At 48.6% G+C, this 21180-nt stretch overlaps 1 protein-coding gene across 5 annotated transcripts in view; it reads left to right on the top strand.

The window, feature by feature from the left end:
- The first annotated feature begins 1280 nt into the window (after window positions 1–1280).
- LOC136571597 (galactosylgalactosylxylosylprotein 3-beta-glucuronosyltransferase 1-like) overlaps window positions 1281–21180 on the top strand; it is a 28007-nt gene continuing 8107 nt past the window's right edge. The window contains exons 1-3 of one of the 5 annotated variants that reach the window (XM_066572107.1): window positions 1281–1410; window positions 19802–19946; window positions 20266–20804. In XM_066572107.1, the coding sequence (XP_066428204.1) occupies window positions 19835–19946; window positions 20266–20804 (651 nt within the window). In that variant the 5' untranslated portion in view covers window positions 1281–1410; window positions 19802–19834. Of the gene's footprint in view, window positions 1411–7514; window positions 7539–19797; window positions 19947–20265; window positions 20805–21180 lie in introns of those variants that run through there. The other 4 variants (XM_066572110.1, XM_066572106.1, XM_066572109.1 and 1 more) reach the window with 4 other exon arrangements.

Here is a 21180-nt window from a genome sequence, read left to right on the forward strand (position 1 = left end):
ATGTCACTTGATGTCTTTCTTTTCAAGGTGTTTTCAGAAATGCCTGCTCTAGAAAGAAACGTGGCCAAGACCTGCCAGCTATCCTGAGAAGGCAGACTTCTCCTGTTCTCCAAGAGCACTTGCCAGCCAAGGATATCAAAACATTTTGCCCTGCTTACTGCATCCCATGGCAGGAGCTTTGTTACCTGAAGCCAAATGTGATCAACAAGTCCCCACCATAGCCTGGGACTGTGCTACTTTGTGTGCCTCATGGTTTGCTGAGACCCGAAACCTCTCCAGGAGAAACTCCTGGAATATGGCAGTCACAACCCTCGGAAGGGTAAGGTAAGGATCGATGTGTGCTGTGCAGCCCAGTGCAAGGAGAAGTCTCCTACAGCAGGGCTGAGGTGTGAGAGCCCTCACTTCTGCCCTCTGTGCATCCAGCCCCAGCTGGGAGCCTGACGGAAGAGCTGCTTGTCACACCCCCCTTCAAGCAGCATGGTGACTTTATTATGGCCGAGAGACAGCACCTAAGGGAGGTAGGTAGGGGAAAACCAAAGCGGGCTGGTCTTCTGCTCCCATTTAACCTGCTCCGAGGCAGAGGCCGCCAGACAAGGCATTGGCTGTGGCTGTTCATGGCCAGAGCAAGGAATGACCCAGCGGCTGCCGCAGTGGGAAGTGGTTGCACCGACATCACCATCATCCCACATCAGGGAAACTGAGGCAGGCAGCGGCGACGCGCGCATCAAGCAGCAAGTGCGGGACCAAATTCCAGAAGCACTGTGGCCGCTGTGACTGCCCTGTAGATAGCCAATCCGCACGGGTTGTAGCCATCGCAGGTGGCTCTTCCTTGAAGCAGCCGGAGCGGGAAATCACCCCAGCACCGGTCAGCGGCAAAGAGAGATCCTCTGCACGGGCAACAACATCCCGCCCCTCGCCTTCGGCGGGAAGAGCAGCGGCCGGCCGGGGCAGGGAACCCTCCCCCTTCGAGGGCGGCGGGGGCAGCGCTGCGGCCGTGCCCGGCCCCGCTCGCCTTTCCCGCTTTTCCCGGCCCCCCTCGCCGCCTCGCTGCTCCTTCCCCCCTCTCTGGCTCCGCGCTCGCCCCTTCCCCGCTTAAGGTGGCCCCGCGGGATGCGCGGCGCGCAGGAGCCGCTGCGGGCGGCCCTCGGCGCTCCCCCCACCCCCGGCACGGGGTGGCCTTAAATCGGCTCCGCGCGGCGCGTAGCCGCATCGCCGGCGCCGTCTGAAGGCGGGCGCCGCCATCCGCCGGCAGCGCCGACGGGCCGGTCCCGGTGCCGGTGCCGTTCGCAGGGCGCAGGGAGGACACGCCTCCGCCCGCCGGCGGGCGATGCTCCCCCGGCAGCCCCCGGCGCGGTGCCGCCCCGCGCCCGGCGCCCCGGCGTCTCCGCCGTGACCGGCCCATCTCGCCAGGTAAGCAGGAGACCCCGCGCTCGGGCACCGGGGCTTTGCGGGTGGGAGCAGCGCCGGGGATACAGCGGTGACCTTGCGGTCCCCCGGCGCTTGGCGCTGGAGGGGTGCTCTGCCCCGCGACCGGCAGCTGTACCCCCGAACTTCATCCCTGCTCAGCGCCAGAACAGATTCCGCTCCTGACCGGGAGCCCCGGTCCCTGCATCCCCCCGCACCTTAGTCCGGACACCTTCCAGGGGAGCGACATCCCAGTCCCAGGCTGGAATTTTCCAGCTGCGGGGAGATGCCTTCATTCCTGGTGTGTATCCACCCGGGAATCTCGCCGCTGGGATCTCCGAGCACGGGTACCCAACGCCGGTCCCGGGCACGCCGCTGCTCCCGGAGAGGTTTCATTGCGCCTCTTGGTGACAAATACCGGAGAAGCCAAACTACAAAAGGGCGACAAGGGGGTTTGTGTGCAGGCACTGGCAGCCTCGCTGGAACCGACCGCAGGTGAGCATCCCAGTGAGGGACTCTGCAGACGTGGACTGGGAGAGGGCAAGAGTAGGAGGTTTGGGGAAGAGTTCTGCCCTGTTCTACCCCTGTCTCGCACACGGGTGTCTGCCGAGAGATGCAGTTGCTGGTTTTCTGGAGCAGCTTGGGGTGGATCTTGCTAGGCGAGTTGGAAAGTACTTTTTTTCGGCCTCCCGCTCCAGCCACTGACCCTTCCAGCCTCAGGCCAGGGGAGGAGAGGGAGAGGCTCAGCAGCTAATGTGTGACAGAGAGAAACCCCTCAAGGTGCTGCAAATCTGGAGAGAAGCAGCCAGTTCCTCACTGACTCCTTAGGGAAAGCTGCCAAGGGGCAGTTTCTGTGCAGCTGGAGAGAAGGGGTGTTGGAATCAGCAGGGCAGCACCAAGCAGCACCACAGCAGAGCAATAATGACAAGCTATAAATGCCCGTCCGATAACTTGAAGTCCACACAGCTCAGCAAGGGACTGGGGGAGAGTGAGCAATGCAGCCACTGCAGGTGCTTTCAGCTCATTTTTTGGACTCAGAGGAGGCTTCCTTGTGCAAAGCACATATGCAGAGAATGTAGCAAGGTACAACAGCTTCACACATGAGTCTGATCACCCACTTCTGCTTGGGCTTAAATCTCATCAGGTGCAAAAAGGGAAAAATGGATGGGAAGGTTCACACCTTGTACCTCTGGACAGCCAGCAGAAGTGCAAAGCATTGACCTCAATAGCCTCAGACAGACTAGAAACAGGGGCCATATACCACTTCCACAAGCTGGGAGATAGGTGCACAGAGACAGCAGGATAGGACCCTCAAAAAAGGGAGGCTATCAATATTCTAAAATGTGATTCCTCAGTAGGAGATTATGGGAACCTCTGTCTCAGGAAATAGAGAGGGTTACAGGGCACGAGGAAGCCACTGGCAGAGCTGTATGTGACAGCCTGTGTCACATCTGTTTGCAGCCGTGCGTGCTGCCAATCCTGTTTTCTTTGTGCCCTGGAGCAGGATGTGGGGGCTCCATCACCTTTGTTTGGTGCCTGCTCCATGGTTTCCTGGAATCTCTCTGTGGGCAGGCACACCAGGGAAACAGCACCAGTAGCTGAGCGCACGCTGTGTCTGCCTGGTGTGAGGCCAGGAGCTCCATGACTGTGATTCCTGCCTTCCCTCCCCCTGTCCCTCACAGGAGTGACTTTGGTGTTGCTTTCAGGGCACTTCAGTCTGCATTGAATTAAGGCTCTGCAGAGCAGTTAAGGTACAGAGGTAGATGGGCAGCTAACTCATTGTATCTGGTGTTTCAGGAATCTGGTGAGATCAAATTAAAGCTCTTCTTTGACATTTTGAGTGCAGTAACAATAATAGTAGTAGTAATAATAATAATAATGATAATAATAGCAAAATCATCTAGGCAACCTTGCAATCCCAAAGCAATTCAATGAGCTGACACAGAGCACAGCTGAGATGCAGCCACCTTTACAACAAGAGGCCTCAGCCTGGCTTGCAAGACACTTGAACAGCCACGGGATAGAAAACAAAGCAGTTGGGCTGAGGACACTTGCTCCCTCCACAAGGGTTTTAATGAGGCAAGCTCCCGCACCTTTGGGCTTTGTTACAGTGTCATCTGGGAAGACTGTTGCCTAGGGAGCTGTACAGAGCTATACAGCAGCTAAATGTACGCCAGAGAGAAAACACTTCCACAATGTACAGCCCTTAAATTCATATTCTTTCCATGGTTTGGGAATATTTTGGTCCCTAGTGCCTGTGTTCTCTAATGACATCTTCCCTGCAGAGTGCCCAAGGTTGTACTGGACAGCTCAAGGCTGTGTTACCTGCGTACCCAGCATCCTTTCTTCTTGCCTATGAAGCACTGGTAAAGGTGCTTTTTGGCAGGAAATTTTCCCTTGCTTTAGCAGCAGGCCAGGAGATGTCCTTAGTGTCTGAGACCAAAGTTGTCCCTAGTAGGCAGCTTGCTGGCAGGAGCCTGCACTGGATTGTCTCCAGCTGTACCCCTGGATGGCTTTCCTACCCTCTTCACCACGGCAGTCACCTGCCAATGACAGTGCTCTACAATCCCTGTGTTTCTCAGTGCCTTCATAACTCCAGCCTCGGCTGCCCCTCTCTCCCAGGGTGCTGGTGCACAGTCACCTCCTGCTTTCCTCCAATACCTCAGGAGGCAAAAGTTCCTGTTCCAAACATAAGAAGCCACCCCACAACTCCATCCACCTCCTGGAACTACTTCCAAGGCCTCTTATTCCTCGCTTTGAGCACTTTTGATGGTCTTTCCTGTTCACAATACTTGGGAGCAATAAAAACGTGTGTTGCAAGCCTTCATATGTATGCCTGCAAGGGATGAGATATTTGATAGGCTTCAAAGATGCCCTTTACTGAGCATGCAAAATTGCTCTGAGAAAGCTCTGCAATTATTCTCTGCAGGATGTACACAGGAAAGATGATATCTGTCCCCTTCCTCCTTGTATCTAATTGTTCCTAATAAAAGAAGAAGCCTAAAAAGGAGGTAATAAGCCAGACTGGAATCTGGGTCCCACACACCTCCAGGGCCCTGGAGGAGTCTAAAATCACTCTGCCCTTTTTGCTCCTGGCCTTTCTACCTAATAATAAGCATTAGGCTTTTCTGCACCACTTGCCATCCCAAGATCTCCAAGCACTGTGCATGTGTGATTAAGAGCACTGCCTGCCCACATACAGAGCTGTTTGTCAGGATGACTACCCCCTCTCTACAAGGGAGACACGGCAGCTCAGCACGTCAGAGCTGAGACAGCCCCAGATCATCTGTCTCACAGGCCAGAGGCCCCTGCGTCTCTGGGAAGCACTTGCTGGGAAGCAGCTCAGCCTAACAGGACTGTGATTTCAAACCTACCAGTACCACAAAAGACTAATAAATACAGGGTATGGATGAGACCTGGGGCTGTCAGCATCCTCATCTCAGGTGCACACATGACTGCCTAAGCCCAGTTTTTGAAAGGCACACTGGTCAGATCCCCAGGCTGGGGTACCTCTCCAAACTGCATCTCAGCCCATGGTCAGCACACTTAAGAAAACTTGGTCCTTTAATCTTTCATGCTGTTTTAGGCTGTGCAGGCTCATAATTAAGAGTTTGAAGTCTCTTCTAGCTTGCTGTCATGTGACATTAGTGCTCCCAAAGGTCTTTCCTTAAAACTCAAATTTATCTACTTTGCCAATGTTCCCAAGTGTTCAATCAGCCACCTTGCTGGCCTCCTCCACCACACAGTGTGGGGGGCTGTCTGACATCTATCTGCCTGAGATGAAAACATTGCACTCTGCAAATTCCTGGGATTTATAAAACGTGATCTAAGTTTCCTCATGAGACACAGCTTCCCAGGTCTGAGACACAGCAATGGGATCCACAGCTCCAGCAAAGGGACCTTCAGATTTTGTTTGCTGTTCATCCCTACTCTGATCAGGTAATCCCACTAATGCCTGGCACACATAGAGAGATTCCTTAAGATGGGGTTAGTTAGCTCAGGAAGACACATGAGGATGGATATTGGGGTGAAAAACAAAGCAATCAACAACACAGAAGAGGGAGAATGAATGCTTCTCTACAGGGCTTTTCTCAGTAGAGGAACTGGACTGCATTCAGGAAAACATGAAAGGTAGCAATTTGATGATAAAAGTAAGCATTTTCCCATGCTGTGCATTGTGACATAAGGAACTCTGTGCTACAAGATGCTGCTGGTGCTGAGTGTAGGATTCAGGAAGAGTAGAAATTGTGATGGATAGATGGATAGTGGACAGGGCAGTCGACTTGAAAGATATTTAAATCTTCAGGGTTGAACCTCACACATCCTCTAGCATAGGATTTTTTATACCTTCCAAAACCCCCAACACTGATCAATGTAAGACGAAGGACAAAAGGACAGAGACGTGTTTAAGTGAAAATCACTGGGGCATATTTTAGTTTCCAGGCAGAAGCAAAAAAAAGGTATTTTCCAGCCTGTGTGCTGACACTTAGCTCTTTTAGGCTTGGGTTTTGTCAGCTGGAGCAGGTTCAGGTTAACTTCTGCTGAGATTTGAGCTGGTCCAGTGGTGCTTACGCTGCCACTTCCCCGCCCATGTTGTGGATTTTAGCAGACTGCCAGCGTCCTGGCAACTTTATGTGGTGCTGGTCTATGAATAATGCTGCATTGCAAAAGGAAATGGTTTTCTTTGGATGTTACCTCTTGTCAATGAGAGCAAGGGCACTTATTCCCAGTACAGCCAACCTCTAGCCAAGCAAAGTGCTGGGATTACTTGGAGCTGAACAGGGTTAGCAGTCAGGCAATCTCAGCTCTGGATAAAAGATTTTAGAGCAGCAGTGTTGTCTCATTCTGTAAGTTCACGGTGGGTCTGTGTGTGGGAGTACAGGGCACATGGGAACTGTGATTTGCTAAGCAAAGCAGGATTGCTCCTCTGCAATCCTTGTGTGGGAGAACTTGGAGGAAAAGCCAAGGGCCAGGCAGGCAGCAGTAACTTGCAGACCCTGAGGTGATGCTCCCCTGGGCGTTGCAGGGCAGCCTGGCTTCTAAAGACACTGTCCTTAAGGGCAGGGTTTTAGCAAGGTCCTCTGCTCCCAACAAAAATCTCCCAGTGCCTCTTGATAGAAAGAGCACAGTTGATCCTTGCCTGGCAGGAGTAGAGGCTGCTGGCTCCTCTCCCCCTTCATGCCCCAGTTATTAAAGTAGGATAGTTAACATTCATCTTGCCCTGACCCTCCCTCATTCGGAAAGCTAAAAAAGGGTATTTCTCCTATGACTGGCAGATTTAATTTATTTTTATGGTTATGTCCATAGCTATGAGTTAGGCAACAGTGCTAGGCTTCATGAAAGCCCTGACTGTGACTGCAGCAATGGGACTGGCATTCATTGGAGTGACATTGCACAAAGTGCCACTTCAGAGACCAGTGCTGGGTGAGCCTGGGTGGCAGCAAGGGATCTTGTCCTCTCTGCTGTGCTGGGCTGCCTTCCTCACTGGTTCAGCCATTGTGTTCATTGTGTCTCCCCTCCACTTTCTCCAGCACAAAGGCCAGGGTGATCTTAACTTTCTCCCTGCTGGTACTTCATCCCCTGGATCCTTCTCTCTCAAGGCCCTTCCCCCAGCCCAGATCCACACAAAGGTGAAAAGGAAGGAGGAGACCATGACTTTCCTCTATCTGCCAGCTTCTCGCTCCACCTCTGACATGAATGAGGCCCTTCATGTTTTTCTCTTGAGCAAACACAGATGCTTTTGTTTTATGGGCTTGTGGGACGGGATGGAATTAATAAATCAGAGCGCCAGTGCTGTGCCGCCACATTCCTGCAATTTTAAGGCAAGATCACACACAAAAAAAGGGCAGAAACAAAATAGGCAATCTCTTCAGAGAGCACTCAGATGATTTGACTGTGCCTCCTGCTTGCTGTCCCACTTGGTCTCCTGCTCCCTCACCCTTGTTCATTCCTCCTCCTCCTTTTGCATTCCCATTAACCTCATTTCTTCTGTTCCCTTTCCCTTCCTCAGGAATCACTTTCAGTCACACTTTAGTTTCTCACCTACACCTATTTTTCTTCCCTTGTTTTCCTGTCATTTAGGTTTCCTTTACCCTTATCCCACACTGAGGCGTGACCACAGCTTGTCCATCCAGGTATGAAGTTCACTGTCCTGCATGTAAGCCCAAGATTCAGGAATGCCTCTGCTTTTTCACTGTGGACTGAAATGTCTGCTCTTACACCTGCTTCCTCCACCCCTCTTCTGTTTTTCCTCCTAAGAATGTTGCTGCCTGAGAGATTCAGTGAATGACTCTGGAAATAAAACACAAAGTATTACTGTTCTCCTCTCAGAAGTGGTATTTAACAGTGTTCCTTTGAGCAAAATTAGATCCTGCCCCAGAACTGGCAGACCCTTTCCTTCCTTGAAGGATAACCAGAAATGCTTTGCCTAAAATGAATTCTTTTGAGCCAAATGACAAGTTTTAACATCTGTGCTTGGCTACCACCAGGTGGTAAGGAGCTAGGAGAAGATCTTTTTTCTCCCCTGTAATTAGCTAACTGTATGTGGGGCTTCAGGAGGACAAAGTGAACCGTGTGGTTAGTACAAACTACCAGCAAGGGGCTGAGACAGTTTTATTCACTGCTCTGGTTGTTTTTTCTCTAATGAGCTTAGGCACTTGAAAGTCATTTCCCCAGAGTGCTTATACATTGTTGTGCTTATCTCACCTGTGGGGGAACTGAGGCACTGAAGCAGGTGAAATGATTTGCCCAGATCCACATACTGACGCATAGTTGAAGACAGAAAAAGAACCAAGAAATCTTGTTTCACAGTTGACTGCTTTATCCTCTGGCCTCACAGGAGGCCAGCAAAGACCTTTATCTTGTTTAGATGAGTGGATAGTCATTCCAAGAGGGCGCTGGGGCAAGGATATCTTTCTGTACTAATGCATGTCTTAATGAGTCCTGTTGCTAAGTGGCTTCTATGATAGAACATGCATCTTCTTCACTAAGCATTGAAATAATTTTTTAATCATTAAAGCTAATACAGAATCCTCAGAAACATCCAAATCTCACAGCAGGGGCTGAAATTAGCAAGCAAACAGAAACCAAATCCTGATTATCCCTGTGCACCTCTACAAAGCCCACAAGCAGTGTGTGCTGAAGTCAAACACGAGCCCGGCTGAGCTGTAGCTCAGGGCTGGGCTGGGCAGTCAGAGGCAAGCTGGCAAATCCTGCTGCTCCACGGTCCACAGCAAGCTTTTTCCTCCCTCAGACATGTGTGCCAGCTCCTCATCTCCATGGAGCTATAGAAAAGGAGGTAGGAGTGTTAATCATTGACCCCAGATAGCTGAGGCATCCCCTAGCAGATCTTTAGGAAGGAGAAATTATTTGCATTTTGTCAAGTGTTATTAAGTGGCAGATCTCAGCCTGGCCAACATTATTCCCCCAGCCTATTTTTGTTTTATTTTTGCCCTTGGAACCACCTCTACCAACCTCTTACATTTTCTGTTTTGTGAACAATTAGTTATTTCAGGTGTTCTCTACAGTTAAGTCCCCTGCTCTGCCTAAACTCATATGTCTGCTCTCCAGCATGGGATACCAGCACCTCTTGAACTGCAGCTGCCCACAGGCTTCTCCATAACTCCTCCAGTAATCCCAGTGTGTTTCCCATTCTGGTTAGCAACTCTCGTACTGTTTCCTATTTTCCTCAAACCTACAGTGCTCAGCAGCATGTCATCCAATTATAACAGGAGGTTTTTTTCCAGCCAAAGTGAGGTTTCTAACTTCTGTGTTAGAATAGGACTCTTGGAGCATTAAGGAAAACACAATAAATCTCTGATTACTCGATATGCATCAGCAGCTTCATTACAAGGGAACAGGACCATTACAAAGTCACAGGACACCAATAAGCATTTTGCTAAGATCATCACTGCTGACCTCTGTGTGGACTTTTAGGGGTGAATATAGTTCACCCTAAAGGATTCTTTGGGAAAGGATAATTTAAAATTGCTCTTACCACCTCTAAAAGCCTCTCTTGTCACCCTCTTGAGAATAAATCCAAGCCTGTTCCTGTATCATGACCAGTCTCCCCACTTGTACTTATACTCTCCACACTCCTAGTCATGTCAGTCTGCTAGACAAACTCTGTACACTTCTTCCCACCTAGCAGCCTCTTCTGGAGGTGCTGCAGAGGATGCTTGTGGCTCTTTTGTCAACACCAGCTCCTGTTCAGTGGTAGATCAGCTGCCATCTCAGCAAGTTTTATTCACAGTCCATCAAGCCATGCCAAGCCAAGGACACTTGGATTGTAACTCTCTTGAAGTCAAACCAAGTCCTGGAACTGTTAAACACTGGTGCAAAATAGTCACTAGGCAAGATTTCTGCTCTTGTGTTCTCCCTTCTGCACTGCACTTACCAGACTGATAAAATCTGATACCAAGTCATTCTTTCCTAATCCCAACATGGGTCCTAACCTGAGCACCAGAACAAACACAAATGGCCTAGAAATTAGTTACAGCAGCAGAAGCAAAAATCCCGTTTCTTCCTTCTTCCTTCCCAAGCAGTTTTTTGGATGTTTCCTCTACCTAGAAGCTGTTACTGGCCCTTCAGGGGTATTTTCTGTGGAGCTGGTAACGGATGGAGGTAGTTCACATGTGCATGTGTGAAGCTAGAAATACCTAACCTGGCCTGTTGACCTCCACAAACATCCTCAAAACCAGAGAGAACTTTCCTTCCCTGAGCACGAGGAGGGAGCCAGATTCATCCCCAGAATCAGGAAAGATTCATATCCACTTCCCAGATGTACAGCAGCAGCGCGTTTCTGCTTTTAACAAGAAACCACTCTTTGTCTGCCCTGATCCTCCAGGCCAACTTGGTCTGCCTTGGAAGCTCCAAGGGCTCTCAAACTGCAGAGAAGGGTTCAAAAAAAGCCTAGTTCGTCTTCCCTCTCCAGCCAGAAGTATCTATTCATCAGTTATTCGGTCCAAGGCCAACTGGCAGCCCACGAATGTGGAAGTAAGGTAGGCAGAACAGCACTGCCCAGCACACCCTGCAGAGGGCAGAGGTGTAAGAGCTGGGGGGACACATCTCCCAGGGTTATCGTGGTTCTATTTGTGCAAAGATGATACTCCAATCTCAGGAAACAGATCCAGCCTGGGGGAGTATCAAACCCCTTTTGCACCCAGGCCTAGGGCAGCCTGAAGCACACAATTTCACAGATAGGCCCATGAGTACAATACTGCACAGGCTGACCTCCCTCCCAAGGGAAGCTTTATAAACACTACATGCAAAGACACTTTCAGACCAGGCTGCTTTCATGTGCAATTAAGGAGCATGGCAGAGAGCAATCCCTATACAAGCAAGCCCTATGGCAAGCTCCATGCACTCTAAGAGAGAGAGCAATTTGTTTCTCATGCTGTGAGCTCGTCTGCCCTCAATTCCCTCACTGCCTTCCCTGCCTTCCCAACAGACTCTTCCATTTTAACTGTGCAAGACACAGAAAAACAGAAACCAAAACGCACATCCTTTTTATTCTGGTAGGCTTGGATTGTTGTTAGAAAGGGGCATGTGACTTTTGCTACTCCTCAGCTCCATCTGTTCACCCAAATGCATCCACTGCTAACTTTTTCTACAAAATATAACTTACTCTGATCATGATGCAGGGATAGCTTGCAGCTGCTGCCAGTGCCCAAGTTAGATATTGCTCCCCTGGCATTCCCACGTGGTGGGAATTGCATATGGGTTTGATCTCAACCACCTTGGTGCATTCTTTGAACGTGGCCTGCCTGTAGTCCAGAGTCAACAGCTTCCCTGTTAGGCCAGGGAAGGACAGCAGGATAGTCCTAGCAGGACACTGACTATCAGCTTCCTGTCCCTTCTTTCTTTTGCTCTCTTCTTCCCTTTTTATTTCACAAGCAGAAGGCAGAAAAATAAACACTGTGTGCTGACTCTAATTTTCATTCTAGTCCTTCTTTTAATGAAGCCCAAGCTATACAGATCAGCTGTGGCATTTAAGGTACAAATCAAGCAGCGGACCATAACAAATATCAATTGCAAAAGACAATTCTCTAGGTGCCAATTTATCCATTCTGAGTTTATTTCTAAAAGTGTCCACATGACACTTGGATGCTGCACAGCAAGTGGCAAATATAATGAGTGCTGATGATTAATTTGGAGGAAGAAATCAGAATTAGCATTTTGGACCATCTCAGCCAGTTACAAAGTGAGCGTATTTCACACAGCTCAGAGAGCTGCAACAGCAAAAATGTCCATCAAAGACACCAGAGTGGTGTTCTCCTCTCTGTGATCTCACACAACTAACACCTGCATGATGTGGCATCAGTGCTGTCCAGTGTCCTCTCTGTCTTAGTCCATATGGAGCAGCCACCCACAAGAACATTCCACACAAAGTTGCTGTTTGCACGATGCTTTTATTGATCGCATCATTCCGCCAGCATTCCCAAATAAAAACTCAGGGGGATTCTTGCCTTTACACTGCATTCATTCTCTGCCCACAGTTCTCTCCATACAATAACAGATCAGGGCTCTGATTCTTCAGGGGGCCAACACACACATGTAACCATTAAAATGCCAGTATTTTCACAGATTCTGGGAAGAGAGTAGACATATTTAGCTATACTGGTGTTTTAAATGACAAAACTGCTGCCCCACTCATTTGCACTGTGATTTCAGCCAGAGAAGTTTCTCCTTTGCTTGCTTTTGCCCTCCCTAGGAGTAATGGGGAAGTCCAGCAGGGAAGAGCATTTCAACATTGCCTTTGAAAGCAGGAGGAAAACAAGCTGTCTAAATCAATCAAGAGTGTGCATTAGTGATAGCTTGTTCCTCTGGAGGTCTGCATTTGATGTCATATTGACACACAGCTGAGATCAAAGCCTGTCTCTGTATCCTGGCTGCTATCAGAGGAACAGCATTGGCCTTTGGGCCCCATATCTTTACAAGGAGCTTGTGATCAATGTGATTTTTTTCCCCCATAACAAGCACCTGTGAAATGTAGTCATCATCAAATAATGCCTAATGCCTTTTTCTCTGAAAAAGTAATTCCTCTCCATCTTTGAAAATGTTCTGGAAGGCAATACTATGGGTTTTTCCTTTCTGCTTTTGTAAAAAAGCTGTAAAATGACAGCTCCCACTCCTGCTGAACAGGCATCAGCTGTTAACTCAGTAGGGAAAGCTCTGAATGAGATATACAGAAACTTTGGAACAATCCACTATTGTTTTTGCTTCCTTAGAATTATTTTGCCTCCTTGGAAAAAAAAAAAAACAACTTCTTTTTTTTTTTTTTTTTGGCTAATGCAGATATTGGGCTGATTCATGCTGATACGTTTGGAATTATTATTCTGTAATAGTCATCAGCATCTATAAAGGACCTCAGTTCTGCCAGAGCTCAGCAGCAGGGAAGAGGAGCTGACGTCTGAATAAGCCCCTGAGTTCCCTTTCAAGACAGGATAACTCCAAGCTTAGAGGTCTTTCAGGAGAGAGCAAGCTTTCTCAGGAGATATCTGGTACCCCCTGCTTCCTTTGGGCTTGAGCTGCTAATCTTTCTCTGGGTATTTCTGGCACCCCTGGATTATGGCTCTGCAGTGCAGGGAAATTGTGCTGGGGCAGAGGGCTGTGTCCCTCTGAGTCACAGCCCACCCTGGCCTATGCTCAGGGAGCAGAATGTGGTGACAGGTTGTATGGATCAATCGTGAAGGACATTTGGGTCTGGGCTGATTAAAAATAGCCTGACTTAGACCTCCTTTTTCAGGCTCCGGAAGGCTCCCTGCAAGGACAGGCTTTGCAGCCAAGTTCAAGGTCTAGTCTGTATTCAAACTGGGTTATCTCCATTCCTGCTGATAGCCCAGATAGGGCCTAGATACCCTTGATCTATCTGGGGATAGCAGGCTGAGCCATGTGCTGTCTCTAAAGTATTGGCTCCTGTGGGACCTAGCCAGCAGATTTAATTAGCTCCATCAAATTTCTTTTTTGTTTTCTGTTGTTTGTGGGTTTGGTTTGGGTTTTTTTTTGGCTTGGAAGTAATCCCTTTATAAAGCACCACCCTCCTTCAGTCCATGCTCCCACACACAAGCCACATGTCTAGGACAAGGATGCTCTTCAGAAAGGTGCACTGTCAAGCTATTTACAGACCAAGCTTTGAGGAATGCTCAGCTTGGCTTCATGTGGGCAGTGGAGGGATGGGGGTTGTGCATGGTGTATTCCTGAGGGACAAGCCTGGTTTCTGGGCTGAAGTAACTGTGCTTCCATATGGTGAAGGGATCAGAGCTGGCAGGAGAGGATGAAGCCTTTCTTTGCTTCTGAGGAAAAGGTGCAGGGGCTTGGGAAGGGGCAGCTGTTTCACTGGGAGTGACTCACTTCCTGGGGAAGTTGTCCCCACAGGAGCCTGCGCACCAAGGGACAGAGTGTTGATGGGGCTGAGCCTTGAAAATACACAGCTGCTGGTAGTTCTACTCTTCCTGCTGTGGGGAAGAGCCTGGCCATCCTTCCCTGTATTGTTTTATTATTTGTAGTTCCCTGGGTTTTGTCTCTCATGGGGACTCAGTTAATTTTCCTTTGCCCTCTCTCCCCATGAGCAGTAGGGGAGTGCTCACCTCGTTCAGATTGCAGGTGTCACTTGCCTGCAGCCCTTCAGCAGGTCTGCAGCAGAGGGATGATTAAAACCCCCAGCAGAAGAGCACTCTTGCACTTTGGGACAGAACTGCAGTCTTCTACTATTACCTGGGCTACTGGGAGGTCAAGATCCCAGTTGTGGGATCAGAGCCTTTCTCTTCCCTGTTCCATCCAGCTCTCCTATGAAGACAGGCTGAAAGAGTTGGGGCTGTTCAGCCTGGAGAAGGCTCTGGGGAGACCTCAGAGCACCTTCAAATACCTAAAAGGGGCTACAATAGAGCTGGAGAGGGACTCTTTACAAAGGCACGTAGGGAAAGGATAAGGGAGAATGGGCTCAAACTGAAAGAGGGTAGGCTTAGGTGAAATATTAGGAAGGTGTTCTTCATTTTGAGGGTGGGGAGGCGCTGGGCCAGATTGCCCAGAGTTGTTGTGGATAGCCCATCCCTGGAAGTGTTCAAGGCCAGGTTGGATGGGGCTTTGAGAAACCTGGTCTAGTGGAAGGTGTCTCTGCCAAGCAGAGGGGTTGGAACTAGATGATCTTTAAGGTCCCTTCCAATCCAAAATATTCCATGATTGTATGATTAACATTTCACTTCCAAGAAAAAACACTTCTTTTTTTTTGCCCCCCCTTTGTTTTTCAGCCACTGAGGTCCAGCAGAGTTTAGGGGAGAAATTGCTACTTTCTGAGCAGAAAACCAAACTGCCTTTTCCCTTCTCTTTCCCACTCCCTCAAGAAATACAGCTGGATGTGAACCCTCAGGCACTGTCCTTTAGATCTAGCCTACCCTTTCTGTCCTACAAGGATGCCATTCCTGAAGACCTGTCTGAGGGTTGGAGGAGTCTCACTACTGAGAAATGCCCTGTTTTGGCTGTGTTTGCACAGTAATTACCTGTGCTTATCCCAGTGCAATAACCCATTCCACCCACTTTTGTGGTTCCTTGAATCCATCCTCCCACTTTATCGTGCACATCTCAAACAGGGAGGCAGCTGCCTGGTGAGGGGAAGCGCTGCAGCATCTCGGCCTGTCTCAATTTTTAGCACTATTGTAGTTTCAACTGAAGGCTCTGATGGGCCCAAGGGAATGGAGGGAGAGGGGACAGCGTCTTCCTGTGCATTTCAGCAAGGCAGGGACTGAGCCAGTGCTGCTCACCACAAATACCGGCGCTGTCATGAATTATGCATTCCTTGTTTAAAGAGAGGTTGCTCTCATCAATAATTGAAAGCTCCCTGCTCTGCCTTCAGCATCACATCTCCCACACCAGGAGTTAGGGAACTCATGAAATCTGCATGGACTTGATCAAGGTGGCTAGGGGCTGGTGGAGAGAGGCAGCAAAATGCAGGAAAACAAACCAAAAACCCTGCTGATGGCTTTGGTGTGTGAAATTAAGAGTCATCTGCAGCTACCTGCAGGTCTGCTCCAGCCCTGCTCCTCACAGCCCTGTCTCCTCCCCTCTCCACCTGTCTCCTCCCAGGGTACACATAGCTTGCAAACATGGCTCAAACCAAGATTAGGGAGCGGTTCTTGAAACTTTTGGCTCCGTTACCTGAGAGTAGTTTGCTTTGGGCGCTCGCCTAGAAAATCGTTACACTGGCTGGCAGGATGTTCCCAAGGAACAGTTTGAACTGTGAAATTTGTCCCTCTGGGAAGATAAGGATCTTTAGAGTTTGTGTCTCTGAGTAGAGCCATACAGTCCTGGGGCTGTGGTTGGTCCAGCATTCAGAGTCTTGTAAGCCTGGCTCAGACAGGCCGCCCGCCCTGAACCAGAGGCTGGAAAATCGCCTCTCCTGCAGAGCAAACTTTTTGAAAAGTGTGGTTCTCATTCTGGATCAGGAAGGCAGAGGGCAGAACCAGAACCTCAGAGAGCTACCAAAGCCCATGTGATCCTAACCATTTCTGAGTTATCAAAAAGGATGTAAATTGAGCACCTTCCCAACAGGACTGTAGGAAAGTCAGAGGCACTGGAACGTGTCAGCCTTATAATCCCCAGTCAGCTGCATCTCTCCCTAACTTTCACCTTTCTCCCATTCACCCAGCATGTCCTTTCAAATACTCTGCAGCTCAGGGAGAATGTCACTCCCCGGGTCATTTTGCAGCCTGGAATCCTTATCCCTCTCTCAATATCTGGGTTGTCCTGCCTGTAACAAATTGTACCCTGCTGGTAATTAGTCAATAACAGATGAAGGGATTGGTCACATGTGATGGTCTGCGCCTCAGCCAGATCTTGTTTCTCTTCAGCATCATTCCAGGGAATCCAGCTCTTCCCCCTGTGTGCTTCTCTCATTGTCTTCTCCTGAATCCTTTCAGAATAGTGCCCCCTGTCTTAGAACAGGAGCTTAAATGGAGACTGAATGGTGTTGCATCCCAGGAGCTAAGAAGTCTGACAAAGCAGCTTGAAGCCAAAGTAGTATGAGAAACATTTTGTCCCTATCATACTCAGCTTTGTGCTCTGTGTGTTTGTTTATTTTTTAATGGAGAACAGAAGATTGATGGATGAAATTAAGAAGAGGGATGTGTAATTGGAAAACAGCTCAAGAAGGCTACAGGCAGCATATTGAAGGCATCCATCAAACATTCAGCTAATGTTGTTAAGGGTGTGTAACACAAACAAGGGCTGCAGGAGACACTAGGGAAAAAAAGAAAAGGAAAGAGAACGGGGAATAGGCAGGACAGGAGAAATAGCGAGGGAGGAGAAGAGCCAGCAAGAGAGTACAATCAATAATATTTGTATTGCAATCACATCCAAAGGCTCCCGTTGGGATCAGTGCTGGTCTGTACAAGCACATTAAGAGATGGTCCCTGCCCTCTACAGCTTAAACCCAGGAATTACCAGATGAACGCAGGAGATGGGTTTAGATGATCACAAAAAATTTCTTCTGATCTTGAATCTCATTTAACAGGATCTGCTCTGAGAGGGGTTAAAGGCAGAAGGAAGGTAGCTGGTTGTGCCAAGAATACACACTGTAATGTTTGCCAGCAGGCATACAATTAATCCGAGCCACTTAGGAGACTTTGTTTTTAATTATAAAAAGTAGGTAAAAATATGTGCAGTAAGCCCCACTGGGGCCATCAGTAGGCTTCCCAGAGGCATTGATATGTGACTGGATTTTGATGCTGTGTTTTCAAAAGGATGGACTGATGCTTTAATGGACCACTTTGTGGGAAATATTCCATGAGGGGTGGACATTAAGAGAATGCAAAGGGCCTTTGTGTGGGTAAGGACAGAAGACAAAGGCTAAAATTATTAGTAAGCCAGGGGATTTCTGTAGTCCTGGAAACAGAGAAGAAAAGAGACTCTGAAGGACTGAGAAAAGGCAGGTGAAAGATATAAAGCAACAGAGTACACATGATGGATTCAGGGGGAGACAGTGGGGGAGACAAGGTAACATTTTAAAGAGAAAATAAAGTATTCCAATAGAGATTTTTTTTTAAATGGAGTTGAAGTCAGCTCCTCTGTGAGGTTCACAAGTTACCTGGGGCTTTATGCAGGGTTTAACTTGTTCAGCCTTGCTTGCTTTGGAAAAGCAATAGAGAGAAGGTGCATGCAGAAATAAATGAGCACGGAGCACCAGGGGAGTTGCACACACAGGCAGCATCTCCACTTGTTTGCTGTGTTTGGGAAGCATGAACAGGGCTGGCTGGAAGAGGGAGGAGGAAAAAGAACTAGAAAATGAATTTGTTAAAAATTCTTCCAACTCTGATCCACTCTCCTCTGTGCTCTATTGGTAACATGGCTGCCACGACTGCCTCCTCCTCTCTTTCCCTCCAGAAGCAACCTGAGTTTGCAGCAGTAGCAGGTCTGCTGCATAGAAACTGTGTCTTTATAATTAAGGCCTTTAATAAAAGGGAAGAGGCAGTGGCTGCCTGACTCTGGTGCAGGGATATTTGTAATTGCAAGCATACCAGAGGAAGCAAGGAGCTGTGATGACCCTGAGCAAGGGCTCGGGTGGGCCTAGGTATCTGCAGTTGTTAATAGCAATCCTCAGATTTCTTTTGTGGCTCTGTCTGTTCTCACAGCCACGAGTGATGGGAGGCTTTACTCTGCGCTGCTACGCTCGTAAGAGAAAAGATTTCCTGTGGGGAAAGCAGTCCCTGGTGTGGGTAACCTCATCCTGCCCTGTGTCTGGCCTGGATCTGTAGCTTACCAAATACCTCTACTAAAGCTTGAGGGACACTCTTGTACCTGCCCCAGAGCCAGTGATCAAAAAGCAATGCACTTAAGCAGAGCCAGCATGTTTGCTGCACAAGGCTCCTGCTCACATCACCAAAACACTCCAGTGTGCTCCTGGCCATGCAGCTTCTTTGGTCCACTTCTTCATCAGCTTTTTGTAGCTTGAAAGTAGTGAAATGGACACCATGGTGTTTCCTGAGTCAGGAGGTAAGAAACATTAGACATTAACACCATTAATGGTTGGCTTGGGGAGCAGTCAGTGGGAATATGTTTCCCGAAGGGACTGCTCCATCATTGGTACCATTGGTGTCTAGCAAGGAACGAGCTTGTGTTGCAGTAATTTCCTTAACAGGGCTTATGAACATCCACTTGCCCACCAGAGGAGTTGCTGAGACATGCTAGTCTTCTGTCAGATGTGGCTGAAACAGGATTGACAGTTATTGGTGGTAGAGCACTGATGAGCCCTGCAATTGCATATTCCTTGGTTTTTTCAGGACACCAAGGTAAAATGTCAGAGAAACAATTAAAGATAGATTCTAAGAGGTCCCAGAGGATGAATTTTGATTAGCATCTCCTAATATCTTCCAGTACCCTGTGGCTGCTGTCACTGCAGAGCCCTTTTAGACTAGTTGTCATATTTCTTCTCCCACAACTCTCTAAGGCTGAAGCAAGACAATCTTCCACTCTGGACAGATGAAGAGCTGCTGGACCCAAATCCTGGGCAAAGAGTTGCTTTTGAACAAAATTTGCCTGTGTCCCTTTGAGGACCTTGGTTTTAGCTGACTGGCCTTCGGTACACTTAAAAATCCCTGGCAGAGCTGGAATTGAGAGCCAACCAATTTGAATCTCCTTTCAATTTTTTGTATCAGCATGATACCATCACTCTCTTCCCTCAAAATGCCATCAGCCTAGGAGTGCAGGAGAAACTGGTAGGGCCTGGTGGGTACTCCAAAGTCTGTGATTTCAATGAAATGCTGCAATGGCCAAACACTGCAAACCGGAAGTACAAAGGGATGTGGGATAATTAAACATTCAGCAGGCATCACCAGCACTGTGGAATGACCAAGGCAGGGATTTCATGGAATGCTTGGTAGATGATAGCATGCGTGCCCAATTGCCTCCATGCATCTGCCTAAGGAGGATGAATTAACACTGCAGAAGTGTTAAGAGGTGCTGGCTATCTAGAGGATGCCTGACATCTGTTTTGTCCAGTTGCATATTCAGGCACACAAATCTTGCACACAGCTCTAAAAAGTTGTATGAAAGAAGCAAAATAAACGGCCACAACAAAGCTCAGGAACGAACACAAGTCTCAAACAGGAGGCAAGTAGAAGTCCTCTCCGTCTTCAGAATCAGCAACATGAACAACCCTAACTCAAGGACAGTGGTTTCATCATGGGATTGTGGGAGGTTCTTTAGAGCAACAGGAATAGCTAAAACCTTCTATTGGTACCAGAGTTGGCCAAGTAGGATAATGGTTTGGACCTCAAGTGTTAATAAAGCTCCTTGTAAACTTAGACAACACTTTGTTGGATCAGGGCCAAACATTTGTCATGCCTCCCTGCATTTTTGGCAACTTATATATTGGAGGCCTTACTCTTTTTTCTTTTCTGAAAGGTAGAGAGATGCCTGGGCATTGGAAGCTCCCTGCAGCATGCTGAGGAGACGTAACCTTCTTACCACGCTCCTGATTGCCTTGCCATGGGCTCTTCTCTTAACCTTGTGGCACCAGTACCCAACCACCCACTACCTCAGCCTGCTGAGAAGTAAGTGCAAAAGTTCTGCTGTCAGTGTGCTGGTGGCTGTGATGACTTCTGTTGCAAACCCACAGCAAGGATGCTCTCTCATGGGAAGGGTTAAACAAAGACAGACTTGCCTGAAGGCCCCTTCTGGGTTTGCTGACAGCAGAAACATAAACTGTTCTTAAGAGTGTGTTAAACATGCACCTTAGGCTGGCTTTGGAGAGAGGATGCAGCACTAACTCCAGATAGATGTGTGCCTCCCTGAACATGAGGCAGCCTGTTGGTTATTAGTCCTCTGATATGTTTTTGGGTTTTTTTCCTTTCTTCCTTTGTTTTGTCCCAGAAGAGACAGACGAGAACGTGACCTCTAAAGCTCTCCTTAATGGTACACCTGCACTGAGAGAAGAAGTCTTCCCATCATGCACTCGGCAGCAGCAAAGCATAGGAGCAACGCCTAAAATCATCCAGAATTATGTGTACTCCAGGCCTCCCCCATGGTCAGACACCCTGCCAACCATCTTTGTTATCACCCCGACCTACACCCGGCCTGTGCAGAAAGCTGAGCTGACCCGTCTGGCCAACACCTTCCTCCACGTACAGAACCTGCACTGGGTGGTGGTGGAGGACTCTCCACGGAGGACCAACCTTGTATCCAACCTGCTGGAGAAGGCTGGGCTCAACTTCACCCACCTCAACGTGGAGACACCCAAGAGCCTGAAGTTGGGTCTGTCCTGGATCCCATCCCACACCCCAAGGGGGACACTACAGAGAAACCTGGGGCTGCACTGGCTGAGGGACAGCTTCAGCAACACCGCACCACCGGAAGGCGTAGTCTATTTTGCTGATGATGATAACACCTATAGCCTGGAGCTCTTTGAGGAGGTAAGAGACATAAAATTACATGGGACAGAAAAGCAGGATAGAGCTGCAGAGCCTCTTAAGCCCAGCTGCACTTGCAAAGACCTCGCCACTCTGCCATGCAGTGGCAGATGGGTATAGGGCAGATGCAAGCTGAAAGGGCAGAGAACATATTTGCCATGCTATAGGCTGTGGATGTGAACAGCTACTCACTCATCATTGCACCAGCTGGAGTTCCTCTTGCCAGGGACCATGGGATGTGTACCTCAGAATTTATACCTCTCCTCAGGGAGAGCTGACCTAATTTAAATAAGCACCAAACTTCTGGCAAGGTGTAAATCTGCACTGTTGTAGGGGTGGGATAGTTAGGGGATGATAGAAGAGTTGTCTGACTTTCTAT

Source organism: Molothrus aeneus, chromosome 2 (assembly GCF_037042795.1).
Source record: "Molothrus aeneus isolate 106 chromosome 2, BPBGC_Maene_1.0, whole genome shotgun sequence".
NCBI lineage: Eukaryota > Metazoa > Chordata > Aves > Passeriformes > Icteridae > Molothrus > Molothrus aeneus.